This window comes from Paramormyrops kingsleyae, chromosome 14, assembly GCF_048594095.1.
Source record: "Paramormyrops kingsleyae isolate MSU_618 chromosome 14, PKINGS_0.4, whole genome shotgun sequence".
NCBI lineage: Eukaryota > Metazoa > Chordata > Actinopteri > Osteoglossiformes > Mormyridae > Paramormyrops > Paramormyrops kingsleyae.
Window position 1 is genome coordinate 1,020,374 of NC_132810.1, and position 12,640 is coordinate 1,033,013.

The window sequence follows — 12,640 nt, forward strand, 5'->3', positions numbered from 1 at the left end:
CCCGTTTCCAGGACGTGCATTGCACTCTGTCCTGCATGCAGGTAGGACGTCACCCGCACCTGCATTAATAGACACAAAACGACGTAAAAAATAATAATAAAATAAAATAAAAAAGCAACTGCCAAGGCGCCACGCGGATACAGCGCCCGCACGCACGATATTATGCGACATCAACGGCAAGCGAGAGGAGGAAACAGGCCAACCCTGAGCGCGGATACCCTTTCTTGTGGGGAATACATCAGCTGGAAAAGACGATCAACCAACCCCCAAAAACCCCATAAAACTCATCCATGCCCAATACCCATCCCCCCCACAGAAATCCCAATATTGCCGGCCATATCCATGATTACCGTCAAAGCCCGTGATCACTACAGTGATCTCTACAGAAGGTCATTTAGCAGATTCCCCCCCCCCAAGGAGGTGACTTAAGGTCCAAATGGACGAATTTTCCTGCACAAGGTGGAGGGGGGGCGGTACAGTCTCCAGATTTTACGGTGCAACTGTTACCCCAGCACAGCATACGGCTGCGCCCCCCGGGGAAGGGACTGCAGCAGCCCCGGAATCCAAATGCAAGCATTATACTTTTTAATAACAATCTTACCCCAATCGAGAAACTCGAGCACGTTCTTCTCCCTGCGGAGCGGCGAGTTGCTGCATTCATCGTAGAGGCAGACAAGGACGTCGAGGAGCGTCTCCACGCTGCAGCACTGCCCGGCGCTCTGAACCGGCCCGTCCAGGAGCAGTTTCTCCAGCTTCTTCAGGCGCACCTCTCCCGACATGGCTGCCAAACTTAAACAGGACACCTCTACTCTTTTAATTTAAAAAGAACGATCGAGGGGGGAAAAACCCTAACGTTGAAACACAAAAAAGTGCATCTGGTTCCAGCTCGGGACCCTTTCACGCCGGGCAACAATGTAGCCAAGCCTGCTACCTAACGCGGACCATGACTCCCCCTTTTTTAATCATAAAGCGTTAAAAAAACGACCAACTTTGCCAGCAAACTACATCTTCAGAAGCGGGCTGGGGGGCAGGTAGCCTGCCAGGTGAGGCAGGCTAACAATCCGTCATTTTATTCATGAGAGTCGGCTGTCTTAATTCCTGCTCCCCTTAGGACAGACCGGGGACGGGGAAATGCAGACCCCGCTCCGGCCGGCCGCTTCCACTTTACCCCGCCAGCAGTCTCTTATCCTTTTTATATCTCCCCTTGATAAAGATCGCAAATGACAATCCGATCGTTTTCCACCCTGCTAATCGCTTAAAACCCCAAAAACAAACACAGCAGGCTGGCGACCAAAGCAGATCCGGGCTCACACTAAAACCATCATCCGCAGTCGTACAGCCCCGAAAGCCCCTCCTCTGACCAGCTGAGGGAAACGTCTCCCCCTTTTTTATAATCCCATTTTTAATTTCTGTCCATCCGCCAGGCTCTTCTTTAAGAACGCAGAAGGGGAATATTGTCCTCTTTATGCACGGATCATAACGATCTGTTAGTTCCTTTTATTTTTTTTATCCCGAGTGCCTCCGCGCCTGACAGGGTGCTGCCGGTGCCTCCAGACCCCGGTGCTTCTCCCCGCCGCCTCGCCGGCCTCCTCCGGTCGCACTTAAAGCTTCTGGTGGCAACAAGCGCAAAAAAAGAAAAAAAAAATCCCAGTTCAATATGGCGGCCGGCTGAATGACTGCTGCTCATTGCGGGGAATGCAGGGATACTGGTGGGATGGTTCAGCTTCTGAATGGGAATATGTGGGAATTGCGTCGCCGGCCATGAATAAAAGTCCGATTCACCTGAAACCCACCATATCAGACCGCTCACATGTCCAGACATGTTCGGAGTTATTATTAAGGAAAAAAGATATATTAATTGACGACTCGATTTTCTTACAAGTTTTATTTCGTTCCCTTTTCAGATCAATACAAATAATTAGGCAACATATTACATTTGAATATGATATGTTTATTCTTTTGCTCTTTTGGTCACGTCGTGACCCTGTAGTTACAATCGCCAAAAGGTGCCGTGTAAATAGTTTAATCTTTATTTACATGCTACATACAGCTTAGTAAACCTTGAAATTTTCGGGAAGATACTGAAGTGTTGAAAGAACAGGATAACATTTAATGTATAGGTACCAGAGTAGATATGCACGGAGTGTGAATTGTCTTGGTTGTGGTACTTTTATTTAGCCCCGTGCGCTTCTAATGTTGGATGGATTCTAGATAAATTAGATTCTGAAAGTGACAAAAGTGGTGATCATTGCTAATGACACAGAGATTTGACTTTAGTTTAATGTTGCCAACAGCTCAAACAGGTGGGGACTAGAGGCTGAGCTGGAAGGCAGACAGGCGGGAACAATACAGACCAGTGCAACGCTGATTTATCTTTAAAATATATAAGATGAAATTCACATCAATCAAGAATTTTATCAGTGAAAAGCTTTGCTTACTTTTTAATGGTTACCAAAATACCATGTTACCAAAACTAGTTTTTGAAGTTGGTTAAAAAAAAAATTCTAAGAGAATAGCTGTAATCTTCAATCGGTCACGGCCAATCTACTTATATTATTTAATTTTACTTGGAAAAAACCTGGAGTAAACGTAAATGTTTGGCGTTTTTACTTGCCATCATACGCCCTCTTGTGTTAAAACGCTGAAGCTATTTTTAAAGTAAATCGCGAGACATTTGAGACGCTCATTTGTGACGCCGCCGACAGACTGGAAGGACACTAAACATCTGGCAGAATTCGGCAAAATATGCAAATAAGCTTCCCAATTTTAAGTGTAGGCTGTAACACTTTTCCAGTCTATTGTTTCTATATATCGGATTAAGCAAGTGTGAAGAGTGTTTTTTTAAAGAAACACAGTGTTTGTATTTTGAAAGTGCTTTGCAAAGCACTCGTAGTAAGGAATTTCTCAAACTATAATTAAATGGCTTGTGGTGAACTTGTAGCTGCTTGGAGATCTTCAGTAAGTGAGCAAGCCTTCAGCCTGGATTTCATTGTTGCATAACTATCTTATGGGAAGCATGCAATTTTAACAGCAACACACTACACATGCATAAAAAACGGTCTGTAAGAAATATTTACATGGTTATTGTATATTATCATTATACCACGTTTTAACATATTAAAAACCGAATTCGGTATAATCACACTAGTACATGCTAAAATCAACAATATTCCAAAACCAACAGATAGATATACGACACAGAGGAAAAGGTAAAGAGAAAATGCAGGGGAAAATAATGGTAGAAATGTAGCAAGAAACGGAATCGATCGTCACATTGAACTATAAAATTTATAAATAGACACTTTGCTAGACGCAAGGATGTCTAAAAAAAGTAGCAAACCAAGGCATGTCTTCCCCTGCTGGTCGTTTTTGGGAATTACAGGCATCCCCCAGGTTACGGAGGAGATCCTCCCTATGTCTGTCTTTAAGTGTGATTTGTAGGTAAGTCGGAACAGTAATAAAGCCCTGTACCCCGAGCGACACAAAGTACTGCGTGCTTTCATCATTACGAACCATTGTATAACTAATTTTTTATATAATAGTCTTTTGGGCAGCTCGTTTGTAAGTACAAGTTGCCCTTAAGTCGGACGTTCTTAACCCGGGGACTGCCTGTATGCAAACAGTTGGTGATTCTTTGGTTGAATGATTAATAGATAACACTTTATTGTTCCTTTGGGCGAAATTTCAATAATCCAGTGGCCTTGACATACAGAAAGCAGGATATATAATACATACAAAGTAAAAATACAGAATAAATAAACATATCAAGATTAAAAATACGAACCAAAACGTATCCATCCAACCATTTATCCAATCATAATAATAAGCACCAGCTACATTATATAGGCCTAATGGATTTTAATTCCTCATAATCATTTGAGTGAAGTCTAGCTTACTTTACCTTTCAGTCTCTACTTTTAAAACCGTGATTTATGTTTCCATTCTGCTTCTGTTTTTCAGCAGGTAAACATCTGCACAGTATGAGGCATCTTTCACGCCAGTCATGGTGTCTTCTGGCTGCTCTTCGAGGCCCTCAGCAGCATCGCATGGACCTACTTTGCTCAAACTCGCTGTAACGACTCCGTGGCAGTTGTAACACTTGGGCTAACAAGGTGATAATCACCTTTTTAATCTCGAAATATTTTAGATAAAGTTGAATGCCACAAGGCATTCTTTTGGCATGAAGACTTTGGGGCAGAGCAGAAATAAGGACGATGTAACCCTGGTAAGCATGTTAACGGCCCTTTGCCGTTTAATCGCTGAAAGCTTTTATTGTTACAACACTTGCAAAACACAAATAGTTTATCATGTCATTTCTTTTAACAATTTTCCAGATCTGTCTCATGGCTTCTAAGAAAAAGATCATGTAGTCTTCAGTACCATCACCACAGAACACCACGTATCTAACATCTCACTCTGGACAGGGTCATGAGGTATTTAAATGATTAGAAGTAGTTTAATGCTATTGGGGGAAAAAGCCTTTATATAAAATGCAAACACACCGTTTTTGCCCATACTAGGGTGTCTAAAATTTAAATCCTTTAATTTTCCACGAGGACAACAAGGCTGAGACCTGCCTTAAGAGTGGCCAGTTTTGTGATGCAGATCTGAAATATTCATTAACACCTGTTTTGTGGATTGTAGGTCTTTACCAGGCCTTTGATTAAGGAGGCGACAAAAGGAATGTACCAGGGAAATAGTGTCCGTTTGCTTTCACCCAGGGAGACCACCTTAATAGGGACGGGAAGGGGAGGAGACTGGCAAAACTCACACACAGTGTCAGTCCACTAATTTGATGCTGTTGCGTATTGTCAACGTGAGTGGCATTCAGCGATATCAAAGGCCTGGGCTGCCTTAGCAGAGCATGTCATAGACTGGGCCAGGCCTACCGCGGGGGCGTACCTGTTAAGAATAACCAAAGAGTCCTGTAATGATGGAAGTAGCAGGAAAAGATTAAGTATTCAAAATTTGTTTACCAAATGAATGTTAATTACCAGGCCTCCTGTTGCAAACCCACCCAAAGGTGACAGTCCCTCTTTTAAAAAGTGGGCATCTTATACATTATTGTGTTGGCTGCTAATACTACAAAGACTTTTTACAGTGAATCCTCTTTTTAAACTTACACATATTAAATGTCTTCCTTGTACACTGGAACAAAATGGAGATGTAAACATATTTATTTCCAGTAATATAATGTATTCACTCTTTCATTGACACACAAAGCAACGAAAATCTGTAAGGCTGTTTGTCTTTAGATAATAATATCTCGATAACTGCATACTGCCATCAAAATAGTAAAATTAAAATTAAATGACATTTAATCAAAACAAGTATTACAAGTCAAATTTATTTAATCTGTTACCCCTTGGGTACATGCGTTACTCACAGAAAGTCTTGGCATGTTTGTTTATTATTATTTAGTTTCATATCAAAAGTCAATTGACAAGCAATGTTTAACATATCTGCACATTTTCTTTTTTAAGTGTCATAATTTTTTTGACTGACCCATTCAGTTCTGTTCTTACCATTTTGTTATTAATTGCAATTGTAGTCACTGGCTCCCAAAAGGATACTAAACACAAATGCTTGGTGTTTCATGTTCTTGCAAAGGCGTTACTAATTTAAAAGCACCCAATGAGATGGCTTGTCAATGAACTTTTTAGCTCAGAATAACTCCTACCTTTAGAGCTATAATTTGGTTTTCACTTCATTACTACTTGAAACGAATGTTTTACTTAAAGCTACAGGTTGTTTCTAATGTGATACACATTTTTGTAAACAAATAAAGTAATGATTTTTGTTATAAGTCCAACATTTTTGCTGAATTAAGCAAGCATTCCAAGACTTTATGTGAGCGCTGTACAAACACACACATGGTTAAAAACATTTTGAACAAATCTAAAAATAATATAAATTTACCATGCTTTATCTATTTAGTATGGGATATAAGGAGTAGTACATTAATTTCACTGCTGTTTTTTATGGGTAATTATTTTAAAATAAATAATTTAAAGTTCAAATTATTTTTAAAAATTGCTAAAGAGAGAGATTGCATAAATAAAATATAACTAAAATGTTTGAATAAACAAAAGTGGAAATATGTCCAACATGAGAAAATGGAAGTCGGAATGTAAAAACTTCTTGTCTACTAATCATTCCATTGTTCTCATTTGTGAATCTATGTCCTGATATCTGTCTATAAACCTGTGACATCCTGTCACAAAAATGTGCATGAAGACCTGTGATGGGAATTTGATTGCTTCTAATTCACATTGTCCAGACCACACATATTGCTAGGTTCTACATTTCTGTTCCTAAACTTTGCGAAATGTAATTGAAATGCGACTTTATTAAAAAATAATTTAAATGATACTTGTAATTTCTCTCTATCAATGATAAAATGTGTTTTTATTATAGAAATGTTGGATTTTCTTAATAAGATGCAGTGATATAATTGCCAGCATCTCGGAAGACATATTTGGTTAGATGTCTGACTCATGTTGGTCAGTCACCAGCTTCCTGTGTTTCCTCTGTCTGACATCTTGGGTTAACTTGCAATCCCAATACACAAATACAGACAGGAGCAATTTCTGAGCCGTCGCCCTCTTCCCTAGTGTTTGTCTGACAAAAAGGCCACAGCAAATCCTGCAACTGAAACAGATAATCACCAGCTTGTGAGGAGGTATCCAATCCACATCCTCAACACAATCTTGGATTTATTGTGTGTTTGCTTAATAATTTCATCCTCTAGGGGTAAAAGGTGCGGGGGGGGGGGGGGGGGGGGGGCTGGTTCTTGGCTAGCTAATTATGGAATACACAACATGTAGGCCCGGACGGGCGCTCCTCCGAAGGGCTTCAAGTTAAAAAAGCCACAGTCAGACGAGCGAGGACCCATCCTGGGTTTATCCACGCTGTCAGACACTGACCAGGGCCGGCGGAGCTTCACAACATCATGTGAAAATTAAACATTGACGACAAATGGGAGGGGCGGCGTGTCAAACCCCCTGACCTGCACCGTAACCCTATTCTGACCTGTAAAGTCCACTGTGGTCCGATTGTACAACAGCCAAGTTATAGTATTAGCATACAGACATACATATGATACCTTAAATATCATAAAATAAACTCAAAGACATACAAAGGGAGACTGAATACCATTAATGTAAAATTATTTAAGTTAAAAAAAGTTAAACATATAAACATGCAAACATATGCAATATTGTTAGTCATTGTCATTTGTTTTTGCAAGAGCAGACAAACATGAACATATTTGTTCTTGAATGTCTTGTACGTGACAGTCTAAGTGCATGTTTTAAACGCTGTGGCACTCACAGCACATCCATCCAGCAAAAGATATTTCAAAAGTCTTTCTGGTCAAATACAAAAATAAATACACATATTCAAAGCAATCTTAATCCAAGTTTTTAATTATGTGAACTGTGAATTGCTGATATTAACACTGAATGCAAAGCATTGACTTAAAAGACACTTCAGTGACTGAAACACTTTCAACTTCTCTCTGACATGTAATATAAATGGATTAATAATTAAGTGGTATTAAAACGCCTTGTGTCTTTTGTTTTGAGTCTTATAATAATTCAAGTTCTCATATATTTTTTTGAAGTACCACTGAAAAAGTGATGAAATAGCTTAGAACATATGTTTACCTTCCATGGAAAGATGCCATATTTCCTTTAAGAAAGGGACTGTGTCGTGCAGTAAGTCTCTCATGAGTCTCTGAAGGAGGACGCGACTTTGAAGTCCGTCTCCTTCTGATGTCTGACCCCGCCCCTTCTTGCATGTGCGAACGCTTGTGGCGTGGATGTCACTGGACGCTGATAGTATTTAAGGACCCTCCGAGCTCAGTGCGGTCCATCTGCCAGTGGGTAACGGACACATCACTCTTACAAGAAATTATTTTCCGCTACAAGCTCAGAACCATCGTTTCCCCAGAAATGGGTTATTTTACGACGGGCCTTTTCTTCGCCGCGCTCATTTCTCTTGCGGTCCCCTATAGTCTCGATGATCTTAAAGGAGCCGTACTGGAGAAGCTAGGACTGAAGGAACTTCCTAACATCCACAAGCGGAACTTGGAGAACCTTGTCATCCCGGCGCACATCAAGAACAAGTACCTGTCCATGCTGAAGCTGCACAACAAGCGGCGGCGCCGATCTCTGCCCAGTCTGGCTGGCATTCTCAGGGGTATCTCTGGAAATGCAGGTAAATATTGTATTTGTATGTATAAAAGTAGGACGGATGCATATATGTCATTTCACTTCCATCTGTTTTGACAATCATTTGTTCTATACAAATAAATGCACTGTATTCGGTGCATGCATACATCTTGCTGGGGTCTCACATTTCAGTACTCTTTATAACCTACTTTATTCGTTTTACCCGTTTCAGACATATCGGGGGAGGTGATGTACTCAGACACCACCCGGCAAAGACTCGTCTTTGACATGGAAGCCAGGATTCCCGAAAACAGCGAGGTCACCATGGCTGAACTAAAGTTGTTCAAGAAGGCACCTCGCAAATTGTCTATTCCCGAAAAAAAGAACCACCGGCCGGTTAATAATGCAAGAGTCAGCATCTACTGGTTGGAGGTCCTGGAAAATGGATCCAACAGAACATCTCTTGTGGACTCAAGGTATTTAAAACTGTTATAACTATATAGTTTAAAATGATACGTTTGGCTACTGTAATATGAAAATGATGACATGTTTGGGGAAGTAATTAATTAAGAGGAATGTGTGTCTACAGGTTGGTCCCCATCCACGAAACTGGCTGGAAAAGCTTTGACGTGACACAGGCGGTTCATTACTGGTCAAAGGCGCAGCGAAAAGCCCCGCTGCATCTGGAGGTGTGGATCGAAGGCGAGAGACCGGGCAGCTATGCTGCCGAGCTGGCCAAGTCGGTGCACTTTACCACCCAGGACCCAACGGACAAGACCCTGGGAAAACCAGAGCTCGTCCTTTATACACTGAACCTTGAGGAATTCGGGTACTTGAAAACTTATAAGCCTGCCTATTAAAATGTGCTGTATATCTTACTTGCATATCTAATAAACCATTGTGCTGGTTAGAAATACGAACAACCAATTAACGAATGCATTCGTCCACAGCTCACGCGGCGATTGCGACGCCAGCAAAGTAAACAGCGTTTGCTGCCGGGAGGAATACTTCATCAACTTCCGAGAGCTGACCTGGACGCAGTACTGGATCATCGAGCCCGCCGGTTACCAGGCGTTCAGGTGTGCCGGAGGCTGCAAGCAGCCGAAGCGTAATTACGGATACGGGGAGCGGAGCTGCGCCGCGGTGGAGAGCGCGCCGCTGCCGATGATGTACCTGGTGAAGAAGGGCGACTACACGGAGATCGAAGTGGCCGAGTTTCCCAACATGATAGTCGAAAAGTGCGGGTGTACGATGGACAACATTTCTGTTGTTTGATCAGTTTTTTTTCTTTTCCATTCTGTAAGGCGGAAGGGAAACATAGTACTTTCATATTTAAGTGTTAATGAGTTATATTCCTTTTGTATACACTGAAGATGCACCGTTTCTCCACATATCACTTGATTTAGCAGCACTTACGTATAAAATGTAATTTATAACGGTAAACTATATTTTCCATTCTTACTGTCTTGATTAGACAAGTCGATGAACGTCAGAATTAACACTAGATTCTATATTTTGATTTGTGTATTCATATATAATGTATTTTCTTAAAGCAAATAAATTAATGTACATATTCAAATACCTGTCAGTGTCATTTTTTTCATGAAACTCATGTTAATATCACAACATATATTTCTTGCCACTTTGTCATTTCACTAAAATGTGCCTATTTAAAGGGGAAAAAGTTCAGTTGTGTGTTTCCTTGTAATTTAGAGTGCCAAACAAAGCGAACGAATTCGTTTGCAGGATAGTTATATATATTAGCCCAAAAGTTATTTCTAAAAAGGATCTTTATCGTGGGGAAAAAAAATACGCGCCTTTGTGTCTGGCAGGGCATCGTAGACCTTTGCTTAATTGGTGCTTTGCCAGCAGAGTCAGACTTCCAATCCACAAACCGTGAAAGAAAAGCGATTAATGCGCCATTGTCAGATCCCGACAACAGAAATGGAACAAATGCGATAGAAGGCTGCAAATACACACTGGCCGTGATGCGCTCTTCAATTGGCCTTTTATCTTCAAATGCAAACACGCGCGCGTCGCGGGCGGCCCCATTTGGCGCAATGATCGCACTTCAGCGCTATTAAGAGTTTCTAAGCTTCAAATTAACCGCACTCTCAATTATCAGCAAAAGAGAGAAACGTCATAGGCTATGAATAACATTTTATATAAGATCAAAAGATTATTATCAGGAGGAAAACGAATTATACTCACGTACACGGACTGCATTGTTCCAAGTTTTGACCTTTACTTTTAATAATGTATTATTGATTATATGCAGTAATTACTTATATGTTATCAAGAGAAGGTATGTTCAAGATTACGCAAGACCCATTAGTGGGTATGCGCTATTTCTTAACGTTTTACACTCTTTACACATACTCGTTCTAAAGATAAGCACATCATGTAACTCAGGGCACCAACACCATCAATCGATCGTCGTATTCATAATCGTAATATTTATGTTATAAAGAAACTATCTATGTTCATTGTAGATATGCTCAGTCTAGCCGCACGTGTTCCTAGTTGAGTCCATTGTTGTGATTTGATATTTGCGTCACTTGTGTCGCTTTGGATAAAACCGTATGGTACATAAAATAAATGTAAATGAATGTGATTAATTCACTTTCTTGGCATGCAACAGCGAGAATGGATAGTGTCGCGGTTGAAGTTTTCTGTGCCATTTGATATTATACCACATTACATTATGCCAAAATCCAGTATTACCACTCACTGAGGGTGTGTAGGGTGTGCAGCACATGCTGACAGCCCGGCACAAGCAAACACAACCCGAACTGTCTGTTAGAGGTAGTACAATACTAATTAAACTTCACTCTTATCTCCAAACGAGGCCCTGTGTAAATAGACGCAGGCAGTAATACAAATATTTTTTCCAACCGTGCATTATAAACATGACTTGCTGTAGTTTGTTGGTATTACATGTTTGTCACAGAGTGACTTCGAATGTGTATTGCGCCAGTAAGGAAGCAGTAAGGAGTCACGAAAGACTGTACCACACTGCCAGACGGAGGGTCCATTTCAACAACAAATACTCCTTAGTAAATATATATTGAAAAGGTACGGAATAATTTTGCAGTGATACGAAATATAATTGCCTTTCAAATAAAGTTAGCAGGGAGTTTGTTTCTTTTTGGTCTGTTTACATAACTAATAACAATTTAAAAAAACGCTTCTTGTGAGACTACCCCCCTTTAAAATAGTTTGTTCCTGGACGTCCCACGCCGCATTAGCCCCCTGCAGCTGCATGTTAGCTAGCAGAGGGATGCAGCTTTTGCCACCAAGGGTGCAGACAGCGCTATGCTGACCCCCTCTTTACACACCCCCATGGCCTACTGTGGACAAATAAAAATGGCACGTGAGAGGGTGTCTGGACAGTCCAGAACACGAAGCGTTAAACACATCAGCTGGTAAAGCAGATGCTATTCTTGATTTCTTGATTCGAACCCCACATTCCAATGCAGCAGTGACTGTTGACGCATCAGAAACAGCATCTCCCAGCTCTCGCAGGCGACGGAGCCTCGTAATCAGCGAACTCAGCTGTAATATCTCTGCTTGACTGAATCAAAAATAAATCACATGATTGGTGTTCTTTGCGGGTGTTGTCACAAATTAGCGCAAATTGATTTTTATCTACATTTGAAAATTAACATTTAAAAAAAATTCATATGTTGTTCGCATGTAGTATTACCTGTTATTTTCTTTTGAATATATGTATGTTTGAAGACTCAAATCATTAGTAATAATTGGCCTGCCCTTGTGCACTATACTGCCTGAGATAGCCCCCCCCGCCCCCCCTGCCCTCCATGACTGTGTACTGGATAAGTGGTTGGAAGATGGATGGATTGAAAGACTGCCATGTGATTCACTCACATTATGTCTGGGGTGTCCCCTTGCCTTGTGCCCATGCTTGGCAGGATAGGTTCCAGGCTCACTCTGACCTTGACCTACAAAAGTAGTATTGAAGATGGATTACATACATGGCTGTAGACAAATAATATTGTTGCTCTCTCATAATTGCAAACTTCCATACTGATTCCCCATTAAAGACTCGGGGCAATGATGTCAGTGTAAAGCAGAATAGTAGTACTATAGACGTTCCACAGAAATACAAGACACTAGGTAAGATCTGACCTGGACCTCTAGTATGTAGGACCTGGGGCCCTCAAGTAGGGTGGAGATGATGCGATGACTCCAAGCAAGTATGGCAGCAAGGAACTGTGGTCTACATGGACCTTAGCCAGAAACGAAAGCTTTCCACCAAGACAGAAATCCGTGGAGCAGGACCCAGGACAGGGCGCCAAACACATAAGCTGGTATAGAAAATGGATGGATGGATGGATATTTGCTTAGAAATGTGGTGGATTGACATTCCATCCTCTGCCGTGTGCTTTAGCTGTCTGGGACAGGGGCTGGGTTCAGTATTTATGAAATGAGATGATAGTACATAA

At 41.2% G+C, this 12,640-nt stretch overlaps 2 protein-coding genes across 12 annotated transcripts in view; one reads left to right on the forward strand and one right to left on the reverse strand.

Annotated features, from left to right (window-relative positions):
- LOC111857680 (serine/threonine-protein kinase MRCK alpha-like) overlaps positions 1-1,681 on the reverse strand; it is a 73,737-nt gene extending 72,056 nt beyond the window's left edge. For 5 of the 11 annotated variants that reach the window (XM_072699015.1, XM_072699011.1, XM_072699009.1 and 2 more), the window contains exon 1: positions 602-1,680. In XM_072699015.1, the coding sequence (XP_072555116.1) occupies positions 602-779 (178 nt within the window). In that variant the 5' untranslated portion in view covers positions 780-1,680. Of the gene's footprint in view, positions 1-601 lie in introns of all 11 variants that reach the window. The other 6 variants (XM_072699008.1, XM_072699007.1, XM_072699010.1 and 3 more) reach the window with 2 other exon arrangements.
- Positions 1,682-7,795: 6,114 nt separating this feature from the next.
- LOC111857668 (left-right determination factor 2-like) lies at positions 7,796-9,588 on the forward strand. Its single transcript, XM_023838756.2, has 4 exons — positions 7,796-8,220; positions 8,407-8,650; positions 8,764-9,003; positions 9,125-9,588. Exons 1-4 carry the CDS (start codon positions 7,800-7,802, stop codon positions 9,447-9,449), a joined length of 1,230 nt encoding a protein of 409 aa, XP_023694524.2. The 5' UTR covers positions 7,796-7,799; the 3' UTR covers positions 9,450-9,588.
- The last annotated feature ends 3,052 nt before the right edge of the window (positions 9,589-12,640 follow it).

What these genes read in the sequence shown, in the direction of transcription:
- LOC111857668 (XM_023838756.2), top strand. Translation starts at nt 7,800, where the DNA reads ATGTGCGAACGCTTGTGGCGTGGATGTCACTGGACGCTGATAGTATTT. An exon ending in GGGTATCTCTGGAAATGCAG is followed by an intron (nt 8,221 to 8,406) that starts GTAAATATTGTA and finishes TACCCGTTTCAG; the next exon opens with ACATATCGGGGGAGGTGATG. An exon ending in ACATCTCTTGTGGACTCAAG is followed by an intron (nt 8,651 to 8,763) that starts GTATTTAAAACT and finishes GTGTGTCTACAG; the next exon opens with GTTGGTCCCCATCCACGAAA.